The 24,704-nt window shown below is 54.6% G+C and overlaps 1 protein-coding gene across 7 annotated transcripts in view; it reads right to left on the reverse strand.

Annotated features, from left to right (window-relative positions):
* Positions 1-2,960: 2,960 nt before the first annotated feature.
* LOC102026497 (arf-GAP with GTPase, ANK repeat and PH domain-containing protein 1) overlaps positions 2,961-24,704 on the reverse strand; it is a gene marked incomplete at its 5' end in the record, with an annotated part of 356,403 nt that continues 334,659 nt past the window's right edge. For 6 of the 7 annotated variants that reach the window (XM_005395317.2, XM_005395320.2, XM_005395319.2 and 3 more), the window contains 2 exon segments: positions 2,961-9,746; positions 11,486-11,741. In XM_005395317.2, the coding sequence (XP_005395374.1) occupies positions 9,543-9,746; positions 11,486-11,741 (460 nt within the window). In that variant the 3' untranslated portion in view covers positions 2,961-9,542. 7 annotated transcript variants of the gene reach the window in all.

Genomic DNA, 24,704 nt, shown 5'->3' on the forward strand with positions numbered 1-24,704 from the left:
CCGCGAGGCTGGGCTGGGCAGGGCTTTTGTCTGCTGTGTGACCAGGCTGGGATCGGCCGTGACCGCGCACATGGGTCAGGGCACAGCAGGGACCTGTGCGAGCCAAGGCTGGGAGCCACAGAGGAGCCCCCAGAGCAGCTTACACAGGAGCAAGGCGGGCCTGGGATGGGACCCTGCTCCCCAGGACTCAGACCCTGGTTGCCGGGACGGCAAGGCCAGGGTGGCTCCAGCACCGGTCCCTCCATGGCGCCTGAGCTGGGCTCTGGGAACCTGGACAGACCCAGTCTGGAGCTCACGGGAGGTGGAGAAGAGGGCCACAGCCGAGGCAGGGGCATCTCTGAGGAGCACCTCAGAGGTGAAAGGCAGGAGCAGGGAGACCCAACAGGGCCAGGCGGGCGGGAGAGGCCACTGTGGAGGGGGCCATCCACCCATGATCCCAGGGGTGGAGAGAACTGGCCGTCACGGTGGCTCTCGCAGGTGGAGGAGGCTGAGACGTGGAGGCCAGGATAGACAAGTGATGGGAGCCCAGCGGGAGGCGCTGGGGACCGTGGTGCTGCGGGTGGCAGAGCAAGCAAGGGTGGGGCCACCGCTGGGGGTCTGGACGGTGCATTCAGACTATGGGGCGGCAGAAAGGGGTTTCAGGCAGGGAGCAGCCAGGCCAGGCCCCTGGAGGGAGGGCGACCAGCGAAGAGGGTGTGAGGCCAGGAGGCAGCACACTGGGGAAGCAGGGGCAGCCTGGGTCCCGGCAAGGTCCGGGGAGAGGAGGGACCGTGCGGGAGGGAGTGGGACAACTCAAGGACACTCGGACTCGGGCTGCAGGCGCTGTGCTTGTCCAGACTGCCTTGGGGGCTGGTTTGACCTTTGTTCCCTCTGGCTGATTAAGTTCAGGTTCCCTCCTTACCTGAATGCCTCCTAATTTCTAATCAATTTGTTTCAGCATCAAAGTAGTTTATGAATCAATTAACCAATTGTCTTGCCAATTTCAGCATGAGTGAACAAAATATTAATAAACAACTCAACCACTTTCTTCAAAGTCAATGGCCAACCGTGAATGCACTTCAGCATACACCGGAGTTCAAAAGCCAGGTGTCCTGACACAGGTCTCTAATCCCAGCACTCTGTGAGGCTGAGGCAGGAGGATCACCTTGAGTTTGAGCCCAGCCTGGGCTACACAGTGAGCTCAAGGTCAGCTTGGACTACATAGCAAGACCCTGTCTCAAAACAAAACAAAGCATATATATATATAAAATGAAGAAGAATATAAAAACCACCCCATAGAGACACAGCACTGTCCACACTTTGGATTTTCTTCCTGAATATAAAAAAAGAGATCAGTTTTACATGTACTGCTGTATCCTCTTATTTATTGGTTTGTTTATGTATTTGTTTTATTTATTTATTGGTACTGGGAATCAAACTCAGGACCTTGCATTTGCCAGGCAGGCACTGTGCTCCTGAGCTATATCCCCAGCCCTCTCGTTTTTTAAAAATGTATAGCATTTTCTCAGATGATAAACACGGTGTGAAATGATTCAGCTTCCCTTTTATAGAGGAACCACAGTTTACTTGACTGTCTCTCTTGTTATTCTCTAAGTTCCTTTCCAATATTTTGTTGCGAATACCACAGTGATGAACATCTTGGATGCAGACGTCACATCTCAGGTGGGTCCTGGGTCCCAGGACACTCGTGGGACCCTACTGTGGGAAAGGCTTCAGGCCAGAGGAAGACACTCTGGGGGTCTGCGCACACTGCCAGCCCTGCCTGGCAGCCTGAGGTGGCCCGGTTGATTCTGTATTAACTTGCTTACTGACCTGAGAGCAGGGTGTAAACACCTTGGCTTGGAAGATGGTTCAGTCCCTGGGCCCTGAGAAGGGCGGCAGTGTCGTGGGTAGCGGGCGCTCCGGGGAGGGTTCAGAGCTCTGGCGGGGAGGACAGCTCACACGAGGAGCAGCAAGGCCGGGGCAGCCTGCTCACCTGGCCTCTCCCTGAGTAGGGAGTGTCTGTGCGCCAATCGAGTGAGCTCACGTGTGCAAGAAGGGGGACAGAGAGGCCAGTAGGCAGAGACCCTGAGTACCGCTCTCTGACACACCTCCCACCACCAGGGCGCTCCCTGCACCGCAGACACACTTCCCAGCCTCCCTTGCAGCCCGGAGTGACCTGAAGCAGGCTGACCAGGGAGGGCTTGGGCTCCAGTGATGTCCTGCAGCCGCGCCGCTGGCCCCGGCCGCCCACCCCCAGCTTCCTTCTGAGGAAGTCATCCCTCACCCTGTTCCGGCTGTCTTGTTACCATCCAGCACCAGTTCCTCTGACCTTCTCTGCTTATTTCCTAGATGTGTCACCTTGGTGCAGAGACCTGGCCTGCTGGGGGTGCGGTTACCTGGATGGCCATTTCTCCCCTTATGTGCACCTTGCACGTCATGGGAAAGTTAACAGGACTCGTGACCACCCACATGCAGTGAGATCGCAGGGCTGTGTGGACGGACACCAGGGAGGGGGACGGGGTCCTCCGGAACGGGTCCCGCGACGCCTTGTTGACTGCGATGGGGTTGGCCCTTTGGGTTTTGCCTTCCTTCTACTTTTTTGCTGTTTGGGGGTAAACCTATAATGTATTTTATGCAAGAAAATTACCGTAATACTTGTAATCCTTGCATTCTTAATGGACTCCTGGGATGGCTTCCTTTCCTAGCAGCCTGCCGTGTCCCTGTCATTCACCTGGAGCAGCTGGGACGGGCCTAAGACACACGGGAGCACCTGGAACTTCTGAACGCAGCTTTCCTGGGGTCGAAGCACCTGGGAGCCTGGGGCTGGGGACGCTGCGGTCTCAAGTGCTGGATGTGTTTCAGGCCCTGCTTGGGGGCGCTGGCCTGGAACTCCTGTCCCTGTGAATAAAGTGAACAAGGCCCCGACCGGGAGACAAAGGAGCAGCGCCACAAAAAACAAAACAACGCCAGAAGCAGCATAGACATATTTTCGTTTCTTTATTAGAAAGAGGTCTCTACACTATAGCCACCTCTCTCCATTGCTTTACACGGTTTTCTTTTTCTTCTTTTTTTTTCCTTTTCCCCTTAGAATACTGTACAGCTGACACAGAAATCCCAAGGTAGGAAAATACAAACTGGCATATTTAATCAAAACAAGATCATATGAAATAACAAGCAAAGTGAAATGTCTGTCAATGGTTTTAATTACAGTACAAACAATATAAATAAAGCATCATCGAGTCATTGTGAAACATAAACTTGCTGAATGAGGTAATATAAAAAACCAAAAAAAAAAAAAAAAAACCAACCAAAAAAACAACCACCAAAATAAACCACCTGGTCTCTGGATAAACCCCCGGCTGCTCTTCTGTACATGGCTATTTACAGAAACAGGGCAACGTGCTCAAAGATGGGTCCTGGACTCCCTGCTCCCACCCAGAAAGGGGGCTGTCAGCCCTGGCCTGCTCCCGCACGGGGCTCAGCTCAGGGGCTCTGCACACAGAGCTCGGCCGGGAGGTCAGAGGGTGTCTCCCTCCTCTCCACCACAGGAAGCAGTTTCTGAACACGCCCTCTACCACTGGGACCGCCACCCAACTCCATTCTGGGGGCAAATCTGCTGGGACCCAGGGGCAGGGGCCCTTGTAGCGAGCTCCCGTGAGCAGGAAGTGAGCGAGAGCGACCTCCTGGACTGGCCCTAGCTCCCAGCACCCTTGGTCCCTTCTCTGTCCCCCTGGCCCAACAGAGCAGGCAGACAGGCATTTTTGCTGGCCCAGTGGAGCGCCGTGGGCCAGGATGCCCTTTCATAAGCTCCTGTGGCCCTTTACATGTCGCAGGATGGGCTGGCTGGTGCAAGGTGGTCCTTCCAGAGTCATTCTAGGGCCAGCCACAGCATGAGCTTCCTGAGCTGGTGTGGACACTAGGGGAGGGAGACCCGGGATCTATCGTGATCTGGAGGGGGCTGTTCCCTGCCGCTGGCGTGTTATCGGGCTTTGCTCTGTGGGGGAAGATTCCCTAACGCTCCTGCACCTCGTGGTTCCTTTCTTTCACCTGCATCAAGAGTAAGGCCATGGAGGTCCTCTAGCTTGGAACTCCAGGCCAGACTTTGGCAGATGAGTCTATCATATGGCTTGATTTGCGACCCCCGGGAGAAGGGGTCCCCTGCACACGCAGCACTCTAGGCCAAAACAAAAACAAGCCCTGAGCCGACCTCGCCTCTCTCTCTCTCTCTCTCTCTCTCTCTCTCTCTCGCTCTCTCTCGCTCTCTCTCATTCACTCGGGGGCATCTCGCCTCAGGCGCAGGAGCACGGGGTGCCCACCTGTAGGCTGCAGCCTGCCGTGTGGGACCAGAGCCTCACACAAGAGAATTTTCACAGGCAGGAGCAAACCAGCCCAGCAGCTGCCGCTGCTTTGAAAGGAGGAGGATTACCTTTTCCATCGTTGCTTTGGGTGGGTGGGCCCTTAAATGCTCCTAAAACCTGGGCTTGTAAAAACTCCAGAAGAAGAGACTTGTTGGTTGTCTAGGATCCCTTGCCAGAACCCTCCACAGATGACTCTAGTTGTAACTGTGACAGAGAATGCAAAGCCATGTTAAAAAGGCAGTGGACGCACAAATGAAACGGGGAACCCGCTAAGGGTTGACGACCTAGTTTTCGGACAGTACTTCTGCACTAGAGGGAAGAGCGTCTGTGCTTCCCAACACTAACGTCTAAGCTGTTAAATGTTACGTCTTCCCCGTGAGGTGAGAGATGGGGCCCAGACTGCCTGGCACTGGCTTCATTATAGTCAGGGGCATCACTGCATCTCAGGTCCAGTGCTTCCTTCCTGGATAGTGATGGAAACGGAATCCAAGGACCGATGCACTGGGCCCCTCCCTTTTTCTCTTCTGTTTAACTGCAAGGAATTTGAGATTTGGGCTCAAAAAGCAGCCTCATTTCGATGCTTGGTGACAAGGATTCATCCGGACAGGGCACTAAGCAGAGCAGCAGGCGGACTGGAGGGTTGGCAAGGCCACGAGGGTCACCACGCCCAGTACCACAGCTGGGCATGCTGGCCACGGCGGGGCACTCAGGAGCCTGCAAGAGACCCACGCCAGGGGAGGAGGCATGGCGGACGCCTGCCCAAGGCCCTGACTGAGCTTGCTGGTGGAGATGTGAAAACCACTTCAGGATGGGCCTCTTCACCACCAGACACCAGGCTCTTCGGAGGCAGCGGGAGACAGAGTCTTTTCCTCTCAAGGAAAAGATGTGCGTCTCTGGAACATTTGTGCTCGAATTCCTTCCTGACTGCTTTTCAATTTGTTTGCTTGAGGGCCATAAACACAACCCAGGAGAGTTCTAGAAAAGTCTCTGTGCCCTTGTGTAAGGGATGGAAGCAGCAGACGGGGTTGGGGTGGGAAGAACGCCCATCTGGAGGCAGTGGTTTGCTTTCCCAACACCTTTGCGTCCTGAGTTCTTGAGCCCCAAACCCCCTTCTCAGGAGAAGCTACGGTGGGCTTGGACTTCTCCAGACGGGGGAGTGGGGTCCCCCTCATTCTCAGAGCAACCTGAATGACAGGGATGGCGGTCGACCTGGTGAGCCAAAGGCCACGCTCCACCAGCCCGGTACTCCGCAGGGAGGAGAAAGAGGGCGGTGATCTCAGTGTCAAGCAGCCTCCTAGTGACCTCAGGCCAGGGAGGGAAGGGCCACCCAGGTCCCCAGGCACCACTAGCAAATGGCACGAGAGCAGCGCTCACTCCCTTTTTTGCCTCTGGCAAGGCAGGGACGTTCTGAGAAGCGAGGCCTGAGAGGGCAGGAAGTGGGCGGCCTCCAAAGGGGCTCCCACCATCCTCTGACTGCTGCCAGCACCCAGGCTTAACCAAGAACGTGGCTCGTGGGCTGTCACCGCCTCCCCAGGCGGTGGGGACGTGGTGTCAGCTGGGGGCAGGTCCCTGGGTGCGCGCTCTCTTCTTAAAACACATCCTGGTTCCCAAGCATCCGGCTCCCAGCCAGGCATGAGGCTGCCATGTGTCTCTCTGGTTTGGAGCTCACTGCAGGCTTCAGAGGCAAGGACGCTGCGGACATACCCTCAGGTGGGACATGGAGCCGGGGCGGGGGGCGGGACTCGGGTCTCTCTTCCTTGCCTGACCATGTTACTCCCTAAGGAACCAGTGTCAGCTGCATGCAGACACAGGCAATGACCCTAATGTACAGACATTGCAAGACTGGGAACACTGGTGTCTACGCTGCACGGCGGAGGATGGATCCAAACTCACCTCACCGGCCTGGGCAAACACTCACTAGAGGCCCTGAGCATGTGCTGAGGAGTCTGTTTCAGAGGACCAGAGGGAAGAGCAACTTGAGCTAGGGCTGAACACCATGGTAGAGGGCGTGGCCACCACATGCAGGCCCTGGGTCCAGTCTCCCCAACTCCCAGAGTGCTTCTGCTGCCCTGTTCTGCCTTTCTGGGCTATATACACGTGTAACCTTGCTGAGAGATGCAGCACTGCACATGTTTTTGGGGCCAAAGATTTAGGAACCTGTCACTGCCTCACCCCAGGGCTGCTGGTCCCTGGAACCACAAGCTTGCTGGGCTGGTTATAATTGCCCACGCCATTTGAGAGTCTGCACCATAGCACCCTTCCTCCCGCAGTGCTTCCCTGGCCACTGGAGAAGCCAGCCACCTCTGTGCCTCTCACTTTCCGTTTAGTGACCGGTACCTGGAATGGAGTGCGGCCTTGACAGGGGGAGGCGGACACGTCCGGGCACTGCCCGACTATCCCTGCACACACATGCTGTGTGCCCTCCCAGTCAGCTGTTTCTCATCATGGGAGGGTTTCTACTCTGAACAGAAAAAGGTCTGTGGATTCTCCAGTGGCGGCTTCCCGTGTCACCGTCACAAGGAGCTGGACATGGAAACGAGCCATGAGAACAGACCTCCAGCCCACACTGTGTGCATCTGTCTATCGCCGGCCCTAGGCTCTCCCTTTGCTCAGCGTTGGTGTTAGAAAGCTTGAAAACAGAGCAGGAGCGAAGGGGGTGTGATGCTGGATAAGACGGGGGACCACGGCTGCCTCGCTTCACCGGAGCCTCCACCACCGCCTTTCATCTCGGGCCAAAACCGTGGCTCCAGCGGGGGCGGGCTCTTGGTGCAAATCAACATGAGTTTACTACGAATGGCCCGGCCCGGGTGGAGTCAGTGACGTGCCTGTGGTGGAGGAAGGGAGGGGAAACACCGATCTAGCTTTCAGGCTGTGGGAGGCTAAGTGGGATAAGAAGTCATTTGGGAAAATATTATATTATAAACACATCTAATAATATGTACACACTCATATACACCCCAAAGCGAAGCCTCACAAGGAATTCCATTTCTTTTCAAAAGAAGGCTCCATTATGATAAAGCATTCCTATAGTGGGAATTAACTACAATGAAATAATTTAAGAGTTTCATTTATACCTAGCTGTGTTCTCTACAGAAAGTCTACAGTCAAGGCTATGTGGAGGTGAATGTGTATAGTGGGATTAGATGCTCATGTAGTCTTCAAAAATAGGCAGCGACTTTCTTTTCCCCTTTCTATTCACATTTAAAATAACTACACAGTGACAGAAAGCAGAATTAAAACCCGAACGGCAGGGCTGTGAAAGCTGGCCGAGGTCCGCGGTCTGGGGCTTCTGCACACTGGTCAGTCCCGCTGAGTTCACTTACGATTAGAAATCTCCATCGAACACTTACCCACATATAAATTCTGTGTAAAGCTTTTACTCTTTCCCCATCTACTTTAAATTTTTTTTTAAAAAGAGAAAGAAGAGGAAAAACTCTTACAAAATATACGTTTCAATAAATGGGAGCAAGGAACTTCTCGGGAGGCCGCTGGGCAAACGTGGCTTTGTGTCCCTGCGCTACGCCGGCCCAGGTCCTCGGCTTCCACCGTGACGACCCTGCTCCCCTTGTCACGCTGCACCTGTGGGCTCTAGTGCGAAGAGCTTCTAGTGAAGCCGCCACTTCCCTTTGTGATTTGCTTTTCTCTGTCTGCCCACTTGGCCACGGTGACCCTGACAATGGCGGGCCAGGTGTCGCACGCACCCGAGCCAGGCTGTGCCTCACCTTCCGCACCTGCTTCTCAGGCACCCTTGAGGAGCACCTGGACCAAGTTTTCACAGAACTGCCCCATCCTGCCCGCGCCCCTCACTCTTGGTTAGCAGAAATCTAAATCATGCCTTCGAGAATGAAAATTCACATGCTCCATTCCCCCTTCCCAAAATGCTTCAATGTCATTCTTTTTTCTTTCTCCATTTTAATAAGAAAATTGTACCACCATCTTATTCTGATATGTTCCTTTTTAAAAGCTGTATATCACATTAATGGAAGTGTTTACTGCTGGGAATATTTTCCATGTACAATGATCTGTAACCCTCTTATCTCAACTAGTTGCACATTATTAGTTCACATCCAGTTCAATTTATGAATTAACAGAAGTGCCATTTGTCTGTACAAAAATCAATGCATATTTATGAACTTCTTTTATTCAAATAGACTTGGAGAAGCCTGGTAACACAGGTCGCGTGGCCCTGGAGTGACTGAGGCCCAGCACACCCACCTTGACCAAAGGACGGAACATCTTTCTCACATTCAGAAAAAATAGCCTATGTGTTTACTTCCTTTACCAAATGCACGGGAGCAGCTGTTACCAGCTGAATGTGCAATTTCTTTCTGAATTTCCAAGTTATACTTATTTATTTTTTCCATTTTGTTTTTGCACCAAGGAGACTGCACTCAAATAATACTCGGCAACTGATTTCCTCTCTTTGGACTGAAAAATTAAACAGATACTAAATTATGACAGTGAATTTAGAAAGGAGGGCTCCAAGGGCTTGAAAGAACATGTCTGGGATAATATGATGCTTCTAAGAGTATTGCAATCACATCGTGGCAATCACCGGAGCGTGCCGCGTAACTACCTCCTCGGCTAATATGCTTTCTTCTCGGTGATGACTAATCATGTTCTATTAAACAGCGGTAATGCTGGAAGAACTCAACTATACAAGTGTAATGAAGCCAGTATTCTCCCTGGACAGATTAGCTACAACTGATTTGACACATACCATCATAGGGGCTTCAAACCTGACAAACTCTGTGCTTGCTTCTGATTTATGCCGTCAAGCTCCTCGGAGAAGAGATGAGATCCAAGTGCTCCGTGTGGTAGAGGTGAAACGGACTGATGTGCTTAACTGCCAGTTAGGGAGCATCGCCCCTTCTCCGTGCGCCTCGCCCGAGCCCCTCCCCACGCGTCCCCGGCCCTCCTGCCCGCTCTGCCTCCAGGCCAGCAGGACGGGGTCCTGGGCCATGTGCTATCAACAACCAAGCCCGACGGTCTGTCCTGTGAGCTGTCGGCGGAGTTTGTGAAAAGGAATCGGCTCCGCAGCCTCCTGGCCTCCTCTTCACCCCGCAGGGAGTCCGGGTTTGGACAGTTCACGCGGGGTGAGTGGGCAGGCGGGCAGGAGGTGACCACCGGAAAGAGGGAAGGGACGCGACAGGACTCACGCGCTGTGACTTCCGAGGGCTGCGTGTCCCGGCGAGCGCGCTGTCAGATGATGCTGGGCACCCTCCCGCCGCTGTTGTTCCGGTTGTTGTTTTTCCGGGACAGGTTGGGGGTGGCCATGAGCACGAAGCGCTCGTCGGGGCAGCCGTACTGCAGCAGCACGTCGATGCACTCCTGGCTGGACGCCTGCCGGGCGTAGGCCAGCGCCGTGTTCCCGTGTGCGTCTCGGGCCATGACGTCCACCCCGTACTGCAGGGGTGACAAGGGCGGGTCAGGGTCCCCAGGGAGGTCACTGGGTGTCACCGGTGGGGAGGGGCAGAGGAGCTGGGTGGGGGGCAGCGACTATCAAGGGCTGGTGACCACTGGGCCTTGAAGGTGCCCTTGTCACCCAGAGCCCTGGGGTTGAGCTACAGAAACAGAGCAGGAGTAAGTTCAGTTTCTGCTACTTCTATTTTGACTTCCCAATTGTTAAAGAAAAAATAACCACCCTCTAAAAAAATCAGAGATTTCCATTATAGAAAATATGTAAGTAACGTAGAAGACGGTAAGAGAGGAAGAAATCACCCATATTATCACCAGAGATAACCTTTGTGAGAAGTTTAGAATATTTCTGTCTACTGGTTTTCTTTCAAACTAAATGTATACATGTATGAAAGAGAAGACCATAAATTTTTCTACTGCTGAACTGACTGTTATCATTTCCTTACATCATTAAAAACTCCTCAAAGGCACGGCTCGTAATAGCCACCTAGTGTCCCACCAGATGAATGAGATCCAGCTATTCTGTGTTTAATTGTTGCACATTTTGCTCAAAAACTGTTTCTGGTAAGAAACAGGGCTGTGATGAGAAGCCTCATTTTAATCTTTTGCAGGATTTCAGAGTGAGGGGGAAATATGAGCTGATAACACAGACTTTTTTTTTTTTGAGAGAGGATCTCACTGTGTGGTGCAGGCTGGCCTTGAACTCACAGCGATCCTCCCACCTCAGCCTCCTGAGCGCTGGGATTATGGAGGTGCGCCACCATGCCCAGCAACACGGAACATTTTTAAGCTTCTTGCTTATGAAAAAGAGTGGATTCACTCCCACCTCTGCCACTCAGAGTGTGTGGGTCTTTGCGTACTCGTGTGCGTGTGGAGTGCTACCATCATGGGACTCTTGGCTATCCTGAACAGGACACTTGCCTGCAATTTCTTATGGGTGGAAATGAGTCCCTCAGATTGTATGCCCAAGTCCTCACCCCCAGGACCTTCGAATGTGGTGTCTCTCTCCCACTCCAACAGGACTGATGTCTTACAGGACACCGAAGCAATCGCAGGAATACACACCCCCGGAGGAGACACCACGCGGGGGCAGCCACCAGAAGCAGGGCCACTGCTGGCCGCGGGGGAGACCTTGGAGATAACGTCCCTGCCCACCCTGGCTACACAGAGCCTCCAGCAACACGGGAGAGCAAATGTCTGTCGGGTTAGCCCTCAGCCTCTGCTGTTATGTTAGTGTGGCCCAAGCCACCCAGACAGAGTTGTTACTGAATTAGTATTCAGCCATCTTTATTACTACCGCGTGAAAGTGAGGCTAGACGTTTGAGTGATTTTCAGTATCTGCACCTAATCTAGTTTTCCCAGGGTGTCCACTGCAAAAGGAGATCAAAAGCATGCAGAAACCTGCACCACTTGAATCTGGACTCTCTACTGGAAATTGTTCCCCGTTTTTATTTGGTACCGGGAATCGAACTCAGGCCCTTACGCTGGCCAGGCAGGCGCTTATGCCATTGAGCTATATCCCTGGCTCTGTTCCCCGTTTTTAGAGGGTAACGTGGACAGGGCCACCGCAGGTTCAGCTCTCTGTGGCCCATTCCTGCGACCACACCCTTCCGGGCCACGGCCCAGCCAACCTCAGGACTCGGCTGTTGCCCCCCGCCCACAAGCCACACCCACAGGCCGCCCCGCCCACTGCCCCACCCCCAGCATGCCTGGGCGTGGCCACCTACCCAGATGAGCAGCTGGGCCAGGACCACATTGCCCTTGCGGCAGGCCAGGTGCAGCGCTGTGCGGCCGTCGCCCTCCCCGCAGGTCTCGTTCACCTCGTCCCGGGAACCGTGCGCCAGCAGCAGGATGACCGTCCTCAGGTCCTCGTCAGCCGTGGCACGCAGCAGGTGCTGCCCCAGGGACAGGTCTGTGCAGGGCAGTGGGGCCAGGAAAAGCTTCTGCTCGTACTTCGCCCGGATCCACCGCTCCTTCTCTTCCCTGCAAGAGTCCCCAGACAGGTGTGCTCACCACTGGGCATGGGAAGGCAGGCTGCAGCCCTCTACCGGCCCACTGGTCAGAAGGCATCGAGAAGGAGGTGCGGCGACAGGGACGGGTGCCCACGTGGCATGAGCCAGCCCCCTCTGGGGTCAGCATCCAGGGGCCCAAAGTGGCACTCTCCCCTGTGGTGAGTTAGGGCAGAAGGACCCGGGGCGAGAGTCCAGGGCAGGGCAGTGGGTAGCCTCCCCTCCTGCGGGCGGCTGTGTGCCCCTGGCTTCCCACTCCTCTGCCCCTCGGGGTGGGGTGGGGTGTGCGGTTTCCCTGGGTTGAAGGGAACCTTGCAGGAGGGCCCCACGGGCATGGCGCAGCTAAGCTCGGCAACTGTGGACACTTCTCTAATCTCTTCGGACGCTTGGGAAAGATGGCAGAAGGCCAAGAATTCCTCAAGTGACAAAGAACAGCCGGCTTTTCCGAGGGGAAGGGATACAGGGCCTAGTGGCCCCAGGGGCAGGGGACAGGGCGGGTGGGGGCCCCCCCGGAGATAACGCTCCTCCCGGGGTCTGCAGAGGACCCGGAAGGAGGGCAGAGGAAAAAGAGCGGAGGACGGATAGGGACAGAAGCTGAGGAAAGTGGGTTTGGTTTCTCAAAAAGAAAAATGAAAGCCTTCAAAAAGAGACTAAAAACTTAGCAATCTTCTAGGACAGGGATGGGGAACCTTTCAGAGACCGAGCGCCCACACTGTACCCCAAGCCCACTTATTTATCACAAGTGCCAACACTGCAATTAAACCTGAATACTGAGGTTTTAGTTCAGAAAAAACTGTTATCCGGTGCCACGGGCGGCCGGTGACTCGGCTTGTGCGCCGGCAGAGGGGGCCCCATAGGCCGGCCCCAGCGTGTGCGCGCCCCAGGTTCCCGCCCCGCAGCGCTGCTGGGGGGAGCGGGGGAGGGGCTACAAATGGAGAAAGAACAATGTGAGATTGTACAAGTAGCTCTTGAAATTTTACAAGTAGCCTGGGGTGTGTTCTGTAAGGCTTGGATGCGACCTTTCTGATGAGGGTGATGAAGAAAAGCCCAACATGTGCGGAGAGGCTGTAATTATAGAAGACACTGATTCACAAGTGGCCTCTCTGAAAACCCAGAATCCCCTCCAGGGGGACAATCAGGGTACACAGCTACCAGCCACTCCAAGGGCCACTTAGGCCTTCTGCCACAGTCTAGAAAGGAAACTCATTACCCATGACATTTCTGCTTCCGAAGTACAGAGGCCAGGCCTTGTTTACACCTTTTATCCGTGTTTACACTGCGCCGGGGATCTAGTGTCGGGTGAGCCCTAATCTGTTTTTAAATACTTAGGCAAACAGATTCTTCCAGGGGTAAATCTGGATTAGTTTTGCTTCACTTCCTGGTACGTGTGAGTGACCCCAGCGCGACCCTGGCGCTTCTCATTCAGCGATTTCCAGGGCAAACACTCGGCTGCAGCTGAGAGCCGCCCAGCACCCACACCGCGGCGCAGAGCCCACCCCGCTGGGGCGGCAGCGTCCAGGAAACACACACAAGGAGTGAGACGAAAGCCCCCGGTGACCCGGATACTGTTTAAGAAAACCTATTTGCAATACCTTAAAGGTTTGTTGATGAATTTCATAAATCGGGAAGGAGCCAGCGCAGTGCGGAAGAATAATGGTGTAGGCTATGTCCAGATTTCCAAGTTCCAATCTGCTAACTCTCATTTTTGGGGGGTACACATTAAAATCACGCTATCTTATTCTGCTCGGGTTGATTTTAATAGTCATTGCCAAATCACCCAGGGATAAAGCAGAGAACTTAACACAGGGACTCGAGCCCTAACCGCAGTTATTAAATTTTCCTCTTAATAAAGCCAGAGTGGAGCCCCGGCCGTGAGCCCTCTGCTCTGGTCTCTGGCTAGAAACTGTGGGGTGACTTCTGTCCTCAGTCACCCCATGGGATGCTTGCTGGAATTTGGGGCCACGCACCCACAGAGGAATGGGCTGCTCTTTGCTTTTAAAAATATCAGCACAGTTTAGGACACAGAATAAAGGTGGGTCCAGGTTTTGTAGGGCTGAAAACATTTTGGGAGCCTTCTGTGCAAGTAAGGTTCTAGTACTGCACCTCTGTAATTGGGAAGAAGGCCCGAAAGGATCGCAGGCGGGGAGGGCGGGGGCTGGGGCTTCTCATCTCTGCGGTGACTGTAAGAGCTACAACGGGACTCTGGCATGGACAGGAAACCTCCAACTTGAACACAGCAGTCGGGATGCTGGCAGGAAATCGAACCAGGGCCACGTCTCAGCAGACTTCTCTGCAGAGTCCGCCTCTGGCCCCACGTCCAGGAGGACCTTCATTCTCCACCTGGGATGTCCCTCAGATCTCAGTACCTGCTGGCTGCTCAGTACCTGCTGGGTGCTTGGGTGTCTACAGAGAAGAGGGTCCTGGGTCTCAGCGTGGTCAGCATGGGGAGGGGGGATGCTCCTGGCCAGGGGTTTTGAGAAGCCCACTGGTGACCTATCCACCTCCCTGAGGGTACAAAGGGCCTGGAGACACTGGGACCCAGCCTTGCCCCGTTGTCACAGTTGCTGGGGCCAGTATGGTTAGCACTTCCCACAGCCTTGAGATCTAAAGCTTCTTGGATATTAAGGATATTAAGGTCTGGCCTGAGCTACTCTTCCAGGACTCAGACCCTGAAGCCTTAATCTCCAGTGGGACTAGATTTGGAGAGAGTGTCTTTAGGGAGATAATTATAATCAAATAGGGATGAACTCTGTGTTACTTCTCTCTCATTGCTGAGACAAAATACCTGACACCCAAAGTTAAAGGAGGAAAGGTTCATTTGGCACACTGTTTGTAAATGTTTCAGCCCATGATCAGCTGGCTCCAAGGCAGGGTGGCACATGGTGGGTTGAAGGTAGCACAGGCAACAAGGGACCTTAATAGTATCTTTCTGCCCCTCTTATCTTATTCAGACTACTTAGGGTGGGTGGCACTCACACGCTTAATCCTAGTGCCCTTGATCCTAGCATCGCACTATGAATCAGTTTTAGCATCACACACTCTAGATCCAGCCACCTCACTCCAAGTCACCTGTGACTGCAAGAGGCTTTGGTGGGACATCTAGACACAAGCCATAACATTCTGCCCCTGGGCCCCTAAAGACTCATGCATATCCCTTTATGCAAAAGGCATTCTGTGAGTCCATGGATGATAGTTTTGGCAGAAGCATTATGTCTATGGAAGGCAAATCCACATCCAAAGTACATGTCTATGCCAATGAGGACAAAGCACAGTCTCTTCCATGATGGAAGCGGTCCAATATAATCAACCTGCCACCAGCTCGCAGGTTGATCACCCTGGGGAATGGTGCCGTATCAAGGGCTACGTGTTGCTTTCTGCTGCTGGCATACTGGTCACTCAGCAGCGGCAGTAACTAGATCAGCTTTGGTGAGTGGGAGTCTGTATTGCTGAGCTCATGCAGAACCTCCTCCATCCCTGCCACCATGGCCACTCTGTTCATGAACCCATTGGGCAATGATAGGGGTAGCTGAAGAAGGAGGTTGACCACTATTTACAGAATAGGTCATCTTATCCATTTGATTGTTAAAGTCATCTGCTGAGGTCACTTTTTGGTGAGTGTTTACATAGGAAACAAACATCCTTTGCCCATATGGAGAGGTCTATCCACATACTTCTTCTCTAAATACCTTTGTCACCAATTTTCCAGTTACGTTTCTTCCAAGTTCCCGACAATCTAGCCAGATCATTGGGTACAGCCCATGAATCAGTATATAGTTGCACATCTGGTCATCTCTCTTCCAGGCAAAATGTACTAGCACATGTAGTGCCTGAAGTTCTGCCCATTATGATGATTTCCCTTCACCACTGTCCTTCAGGGATGTCCTAAAAAGGGCTGTAATGCTGCACCTGTCCACTTGTGGGTGGTGCCTGCATAGCATGCAGAGCCATCCATAAACCAGGCCCTGGCCTTCTCTTCCTCTGACAGCTGATCCCATGGTACAGCCAGAGACTCCAAACAGCCTCTCTAGCTACTGACACTGGATCTGCTGGATCATATGGTTCCAGGGGTAGAGCAGCCTGAACAGCAACCTGGACCTGTTGGAGAGCCTTTTCTTGCTCTGGGCTCCACTCAAAACTAGGAGCTTTCTGAGTCACTTGGTAATCGGGCTGGAGTAAGACATCTATGTGAGGAATGTGTTGCCTCCAAAATCCAAATAGGCCCACTAGACGTTGTGCCTCTTTTTTGGTTGTAGGGGGAGCCAGATGCAACAATTTATCTTTCTCCTTAGAAAGGACAGCTCTACATCCCCACTCCCAGTACCAAATTCTTAGTTATTTTTTTCTCATTGCTGAGACCAAATCCCTGACATACAGCTAAAGGAGGAAAGGTTTATTTACCTCTCAGTTTGTAGAGGTTTCAGTCCATCATCGGTTGCCTCCAAAGTAGGGTGGCTTTGCAGAGAATAGTTTGTGGCAGGCAGAAGATAGCAAAAGCCACAAGGGGCCTTTACGTCTTTCTGCCCCTTTTATCTTATTTAGGCTACTTAGGGCAGGTGGCACTCACACCCTTAATCCTGGTGCCTTTGATCCTAGCACTGCACCATGAATCAATTTCAGTGTCACACACTCTAGATCCAACCACCTTGTTCTGAGTCACCTATGACCACATGAGGCTTTGGGGGGACATCTAATAAACCCAAGCCATAACAGACTGTAATCCACTAGGGCAGTGTCCGCACAGGAAGAGATGTCAGGTCCCTCTCCCCCATGTGCAGAGGAGGGCGACTCCAGGACGTAATGAGAAGGCACCACTGCTAGCCAGGAAGAGCCGCTATGCCAGAAAGCAACCCCGCCTGCAGCATGACTGAAGACATGAAGCCTCTAGAAATACGAGGGACAAGCGCGCTCCGCTGAAGCACCGGTGCACGGCATGTCGCGCAGCCCCAGCCTTCCTTCCCCGTCATGGTCACCACAGTTAGGATGTGAACAACGCGCACGGCCACAGAGGTTTGTTCTCTGTAAGAATATTCCGGCCAACACCATCGCCCTAGGACACCACGACCCAGAGGCACAAATACTCCAGTTGTTACTCTGATGTCCTGTGTTCACTGCTGGGATCCCCAGCTGGCTCGGCGGCGCCTTTTACTCTCCCCAAGGAAGGCCAGTTCAAGAGCAGCGAGCTGGCAGTAGATCACCTCGCCTTGTTCCAATGCCCTGAGGACCGCTGCTCACAGCCTCTGTTAGCTAATGAGCTAAAAAATGAATTATTGGCGCAGCCGCCGTCAGCAGGGAGGAGGGGCCAGCTCCTCATCAGATTGTGGTGCTGACACACCTTTAAATAAATCAGCCACGGGAGAGCAGGGGGGAGGGGCAGTGACCCCCAACCCCAGGAACGGAGAGAGAAGACACCTTGAAAGTTGCCAGAGTAGATATCTTCTCGTCTTCCTGCCTCAAATGACTCCTCCTTGCAGGTGGCCCTCTGCCTCCGCCAGGACCAGGGCCAGGAGCCTTTGGGTGTCTCAGGGTCCACCAGGCTGGGACAAGGATGCTCTGTCTCTGCTGCCTGCTGGGCTGTGCCACCCTTGGCTTCGAGGAGTGGTGACTTGACCCAGGCCCCCATGCCCATCCCAAGGGCCTGGCAGCGAGGGGCAAGGGATGGGGCGGAGGGTGAGGATGGACAGTAACCAGCCGCACAGTCAGACCTGAGGACGCTGGAGTCCTCGTGGGACCCCTGAGCCTGCCACATGAAGTACCAAAGAAGCTACACACCAAATACAGAACGAACCCTGCATGAGCTGTGACCACGCTTTGAGGTATCACGGCTCCAAGGAAAGGGCTCAGGGCAACAGGGATGGGTCAACTCTGTTCCAAGCTGGAAGAGGGGGTGCAGGACCCAGAACTGACTGACTTCCTCTCTCCTGGCACACACACCACCCTGGCCACACGGCCGGGGCAGGGGTGCACAGGAAGCCAGGTTCTCAGGCTGGTATGACCTTTATGCTTGGTGCTGGATGTGGAAGCCAGGGCTCCCATGTGCTGAGGATGCGGTGTCCCACGGAGCCACCCTGTCCCTGGCCTGAAAGAAGGCTGGCGAGAGAAGGGCAGCTGGAAGCCCAGATGAGCAGAGGCTCCCTTTTGGGAAGACATGGGCGCCAAGTTCTCTTCCACCTGCCCGCCTCACAGCAGCTCTGCTCCCGGCCTGCCTGGCACAACACCAGTGATATCCAGGCCTGCAGGAAGAAACAAGGTGTTGCCAGGTGCAGCACAGCTCCCTCAGGAGCGCCAGAACTGTGGGTGATGTTCAGATCCCCGGCAGAGAGGGGACACACGTGAGCATTTCTGCCTGCAAAGGAAAATGTGCAAGGGCGGGACGGCAGGGAGCGCGCTTTCTCCCAGCTCTGCGGTGAAGAGCCAGGCTGGGCCAGTCACCACGTGCAGCTGCCTGGGGCTCTGTCCTGGGTCTTGGAGCCTGGTTCTTGCATGAGATCCCCGTGCCCGGTGCTGGGAGATCCCGGTAGGCGCCCTCACTGCAGGGCTTGCAGAAGTCAGCAGGGCAAGACCAGCTATGTGACAACACTGTAAACGCTACAGTGACGATACAACAACCCACGGCAGTGGTTTATTTGCCTCCAGGTGGCTGAGGGAGTTGCAGGAAGCTGGGCCTGGCCCTTTCTCATTCAGCAGAAATGCTGTATCTGGTGCCTTCCCCGTCTTCGGATGTCCGATGCTTCTGAACTGTGATGCTCACAATGTTTGTGCCCCTCAGATTCACTGTTGAAATCTGAAACCCCCAGGTGACGGCAGTAAGAGGTCGGGCCGTGCTGGGCATGGTAGTGCATATCTGTGATCCCAGGGCTTAGGAGGCTGAGGCAGGAGAATTATCAGGAGTCTGGGGCCAGCTTGGACTACAAAGCAAGGCTGTGTCTCAAAACAATGACAATGCCAAAAAACCCACTGTCACAAAAGAGAGGCAGGAGGTGATGAAGTCACAAGGCAGGACAGCAGTGCCTCACGCAAGTGGTCCTTCCTAACAGCTGATGGCGCCGCACGAGGTGCTGTCTACGTGTCTACGAAGCAGAGGCTGAGCCCTCGCCAGACACAGAACCTGTGGAGTCCTTGTGCTCAGACTGGGTGGTCTCCCGAGCCCCGGTGGATACCCTGGGCTCCGGTTGGTGCTCCTGGTGAGGTGCCAGGCCCTGGGCTGCACCTTCTGCTCAGTCACCTGGTTTGGTTCTGACACCATCTGCTACCAGTGCCCCCAGTTCAGAGGAGAAAGTGAGGCCCAGAGTGGAGAGGACCGCCCAGGCCTGGCTGTTGTGGCCGAGTGGCCGAGTCCCAGCTCTTCCTCAGGACTCCACTGTCTCCCGAGTTAGGAAACTCACTGCCAACTGTCCAACTCCCACTGTCTCCCTGTCCTGCCTGGCCTCTGCTTCTGGCCTTGGCAACACCTGGCCTTGTTTCTGGCAAAGGGTTAGGTGTGAACTGCTTCAGAGAGGGAAGCCATGGCTGAGCCCCCAAGGAGCAGCCACACACAGCACAGAGGTGCCCCAGTTCAAATGAAGAAATCAGCTCCTCTGCACGTATCTCACACATTTCGATGTTCAACTGCCACATGTGGGTGGTGGGTGTCGCCTGAGCAGCGCAGATGCAGAACGTTTCCGGCCCCAGCAGATCTAGGATAATGGCGTCACGGTCATTCTACAACACTCTGGTACCCGAGTTCCTAGAACGTGTTCACCTGGGCAGATATAGAAGACTGACACTGCTACCCACCTAAAACACTGCTGCCACCAATGCAGAGTGGCCCACGTGGAAGATCTAGAACACCCAGTTGCTGCAGACCCTGGATTCCATTACCACGGATCTGGAGCTTTGCCACATTGGCAAATCGGGACTGTGATGCTGCTGTTGGCCTAGGGTGCTCCCACCAATGCCGATCCGGCTCCTCTGTGGCAGGTGGAGGACACTGCTATTGCTGTAGACCCAGCTCCCTTCTACCTCTGCAGATCTAGAACACCTTTGCCATTGCAGGGATGAACTGATATGGACAGTCTGTCCATTTTTCTCTCCTAATTTTCTTCCTTTCCAAAGTTACTTATAGTTTACTGAATAGAGAATGAAGAGAAATGTAATGATAGGCATAGGGAAGCGTCAGAGGGAAAGGAAAACGTGACAGACACCAGCATCCTGGGAACCGAGTACTGTGGTGTGAGACGCCCGGGTCTGAGGCTCCCCAGGAGGGTCACTGGTGGCAGTGACCATCGTCACCTGAGCATCAGCACGTCCTTGCAGTCAGCGACGAGCACGGCGAGTGTGAATCTCAGAGACCTTTGGGGACACCTGAGCAGGAGGAGGGTCACACCCAGACGGGGCCACCCTCCCTGCGGGAAGGCTGTCTCCACGCCATGTGCTCTCTCCCTCACGCCCTCGAGAGCTGCAGAAACACAGTCCTGTTAACTGCCGTCAGCTGTGTGTGAGGGCCTGGCAGGGACAGCTCAGCACACTGCCAAGGGGTAATGAGGCTAATGGGTTGGATTCCCAGAAACGGGAGTTTTGAACAAATAATCACAAAGCTTCTGATCGGTTTTGAACGCTGTCTGGCAGCCGTCTAGGAGCTGCGGTGTTAGGCACGGCCATGGGGGTGGGTGGCTGTGGTCTTGGGGTGATGTGAAGAGCTGTCCCCTGGCGGTTTGGTCCGCAGCCTTTCCACCTCTACCTGCGAGGCCGTGCGAACACCTCTCTAAAGTCAGGAGCACCACCGGCCTCCCCGAAAGCGATGTGTGCGCGCATGCGCCTGCGCCTGCATGGGCGCGTGCCTGTCCCTGATCACACGGTTCCTTTTGGAACCACCTTTTCCCTCCACGGGGTGCAGGAGGGTTTGTCAACGCTGATCTCAGAGGGGATACGGGGAGAAGCCAGGGGAGGGGAGCCCTGCCCTGGGGTGGGGGGCAGCCCTGGAGGCAACGCGGGGTCCTGAACCCGTGACAGAGCAGGGCAGGAAGGACGGAGGAAGAAAGAAGAAAGGGCTAGCAGCAAGGAATTCCAAAGTGCTTCCTGCCGCCAGCAAAACAGGAACCAGGAGAGAGGCATGGAAGAGGGGGCTGGAACAATATCTTGGGGAAAGGGGGGCTCCCTCCCTGCAGGGGAAGCCCCGGCCCTCCTCAGGCTGAGCGCCGCGCCCGACCCCTCCTCAACGCATGCCTTCTCCCGGAGCCGCGTTGCTAGGGGGTCAGCCCGCAGGACTAGGGCTGGCCAACAAAGAGCGATGGATATTTATTCCTTAATTACGGAAAGCTTTTAGGAAACTGGCCACTGTAAATCCCGCACGCAGGGAGCAGGAGGCAGCGGACGAGGATTTATGCTCACGGGGCAAAGACAAAATAAATATCCCGCCTGACTTCTGATCGATATTATGAGTGTTTTTGCCAACCTGCAGGGTGTTTTATGAGCACGGAGAACAGAACAGGATCATTATTAATTAAATAAAGTCAACTGTATTAGGCTTATTACTCGTGCGAGCCACAGTTAAAGGTGCGGGCCGCAGTGCGGGGTCAGGCAGCCCGGAAGGGCGAGGAGCGCATGCGCAAGTGGTTCCCGGTCCCCTCGGTTTCCGAGACGCTCTGTGTTGCCCTGGGCAGCCCAGCCTGGCCCAGGCTGTGCTATCCCAGAAGGCGGTGGGGAAGAAAAGAATGGGTACGGTGAGCTGGCCTTGGTCTGGGCTGGCACCTGTCTGGCACCTCGCTGCCTTTGGCACCAGCAGCCACCTGACACCTGCCTGTCGGGAGCCCGACCCAGGGCAGGACACTCCTGGCACAGGTGACAGGTGACAATGCAAATACCTCAATCTCCATTTCAAGTTTGGAGGTGACGGGTCACCGGGGCAGGCACAAAGGAGGTGACAGGCCAGGCTGAAGCCCTCCCCAGATGCATGGATGAGGGAACAAAGACCAGCTCAGCCCCCGAACCTGTTTGGTGTCCTCACCGTGCCCAGGGCTCACCGAGCCCTGGAGACAGAGGGGAAGAGACTGGCAGGGCTGGGGGCACGGCCTCGCCTTCTCCTGGGCCTCAGCTTCCCTCCCAGGGGGGCGGGTGACTGCAGGGCCACTGCCTCTGGAGGGGGGACCCTGGGGGTTCTGTTCAGCTGAGGATGGCGGCCAGCTGCGGCCAGCAAGAGGCCTGAGGTGTGGGAGGGGCTGCCCAGCCTTCCTCTCCCCTCAGGTATGCTTTTCCCCGCAGCAGGGATTGAACCTAGGAACTTCACATTGCGCTACAACCCTGGCCCTTTTAAATTGCTAAACTGCCCAGGCTGTGCTGAACATGTGATTTTCCTGCCTCAGCCTCCTACAGTGCTGTGATCACAGGTATGGGCCAACACGGTCAGCTCCTCCCTGGGCTTTTGTAAAGGAGTGCCTCAGCTGGGCTTTCTATTTTCACAAGAACAATGTACAAGGGTCTCCCACACGGGAGTGGCTGTCACCTGTCTCTAACCACCTGTCATGTGCCCAGCACACTCACAATGCCAGTGGAGGGCAGGGGCCCTTGGGATCCCCCCATTCGGGGTCCCAGTCATCAAGCCAGAGCTTGGTGGGTCACTCTGGCCATCAGCACCTTGACAGAGGGAAGTGCCCTGTGATCAGGACATGAAGGTGGATCGCCTGGCCACCTCTCCTGCACCTGTGAGGAGGTGGCCGCAAGGGGGGCTCCTGAATCCCAACCTTTCAGAAGTTCCAGGAATGCCTTCTGCAGCCTAAGGTGCCCAGGGTGCGGGATTTTGTAACAGCAGCCAGAAGTGACACGCAAGGAGCAAAATGGAGTGCGAGGCTCAGGGAGCCTTCGTCCTCCTCAGTGTCCTTGGTCACCTGCCCCGTCCATCTTTCACCCTGTCTGACTGTTATGGCGAAACTGAGTGTATGTGAGCACGTGTGTGCACGTGTGTAAGCTGCCTGTTCTTAACCCTAAAGGCAGGTACGCGTCGTGTGTTCACTTCCCTGTTCGCAACAGTTGACTAGACTTCGTGTGGCAGTGGCCTTGATGGGTGACGCTCCTGCTGGCCCGAGGCTTGGAGGGGCGGCCCCACCACTCCCCCTTGGGTGAGAGCTGTGGTCTCCCTCCCGGAGCTTTATCCGTGTCCCCAGCCAGCAGAGCCACGGCTCTCACACGACACGGCCCGGCAGCTGTGGCGAGTTCAGACCAGAGGGCAGGAGGAGGGCAGAGCTGTCTGTCCCCAAGGGCCCTGTGCCAGCCTCAGAGCGACGCACCAGTCTCCATCACCTGAGTCAGATTAGTAAGTGGCTTCTGACCCTAGGCCTGACCCTTGCTGCCCTGGCCCTCTGGACACCAAGAAGGGACAGGCGCATGTGGGGGACCACGGCATGCGGGTGGACACCCCAGGTGCTGGCTCATGAGGTACCCTATGAGGTGGCATTCAAACAGAAACCGGCCCTCCTCACATCTTTTGTCCACCGCTCCTGCCACGCTCTCCTCGAGGACAGATTCCCCCACTTTGTTCTCTGCTCGGAGCAGCTCTGCAGCCAGTGTGCAAATCTCGTGTCGGCCCTGGTAGGGGCCCCAGCCTCACATGGCGCTGTCTGTGGACCTTGCCACTGGGAAGAACAAGCAGAAGAATCTGAACACGTGAACCCCAGGAATCCCCGCCAGGAGAGCCAGGAGCTCCGGCAGGGCAGTCCTGGACTTCCGTGGCCTCTCAGTGGGGCCAGCACTAAGGCCCCGGCCGAGGGGATTAAGTTCACAATTGTGGGCCACGGGATCAGCTTGGAATGGGTTGCACCATAGATACAGAAGGGACGAGGCACGGCCCCTTTCCTCCGCCCTGGGTACTGAAAAACGGATGCCAGCCTCACCACACATGCACTAGTGCCCTTTACACACCAGACATGGGAAAGCCTGAGGCCCCTCAATGTGGAAAGCCGGGGGCAGAGCGGGGTTACTATGGAGCGCCACAGGCACCAGGGCTTCACTGCCCCTCCCTCACATGCCCCTCTGCGAAGGTCGCAGACTGTGAAGTGACCACGCATTCGGAAAAGCCAAGAAAGCTCTCAAGAAGTGTGGGGGCTGGAGCTAGGGCTATAGCTCAGAGGCACAGCACCTGCCTGGTAAGCACAAGCTCACGAGTTTGATTCCCGGTACCAAAAAAAAAAAAAAAAAAAGAAGTATGGTGGCAGAAACTGCCAGCTGGCTTTAAGATCGTCCACTATCTTTTAAAGACAAAAGACTGCTTGATTTTGAAAAATAAAGAATGTTCTTAATGTAGTTCTGTGAACCTGGGAATGGAAAAAGATTAGAAAAGTCGTAACTCCCAGAGATAGCAAAAATAAAGAGGTTTTTTTTTTTTTTCCTTTTGATTGACCAGGGTCTCACTATATAACCCAGGCTGGCCTTGAACTTGCAGTGATCCTCTCGCCTCAGCCTCCTGAGTAGTGGGATTAACGAAGTATACCACCATGCCTGGCAAAAAAGGTTGTAAGACAGAAAAGGCATGAAGAATATGCAGACGAGAAGATGTTAATTTGCATTTTGCTTGCTGTGGTGATAAATACCTATAATCCCAGCATTTGGGAGACTGAGGCAGGAGGATTGCTTCGAGTTTGAGGCCACCCTGGGCTACACAGGGACTTCAAGGCCAGCCTGGGTTACGTAGTGAATTCAAGGGCAGTCTAGGATGCATAGTAAGACCACGCCTCAAAGAAACAACAAATTAATTTGCATTTTAACTTTTCCCAAAATACAGATACATGGGAAGTGCTGAAGGATGCTAATGGAATTAGTGGTCCTCAGCCTGCTGGTCCACATGGCCTTGAACACCACTCACGTTCTTTTGGGGACCAGCTTGTGGGGAACCATCCCCACTGGTCAGGATGGAGTCCATGCCAATTCAGTGACAGCTGAACCCATCCCAGACCACGACCTCTGTCAGAGA

This window comes from Chinchilla lanigera, unplaced genomic scaffold (genome assembly GCF_000276665.1).
Source record: "Chinchilla lanigera isolate Chin_1 unplaced genomic scaffold, ChiLan1.0 scaffold00052, whole genome shotgun sequence".
Classification (NCBI taxonomy): domain Eukaryota; kingdom Metazoa; phylum Chordata; class Mammalia; order Rodentia; family Chinchillidae; genus Chinchilla; species Chinchilla lanigera.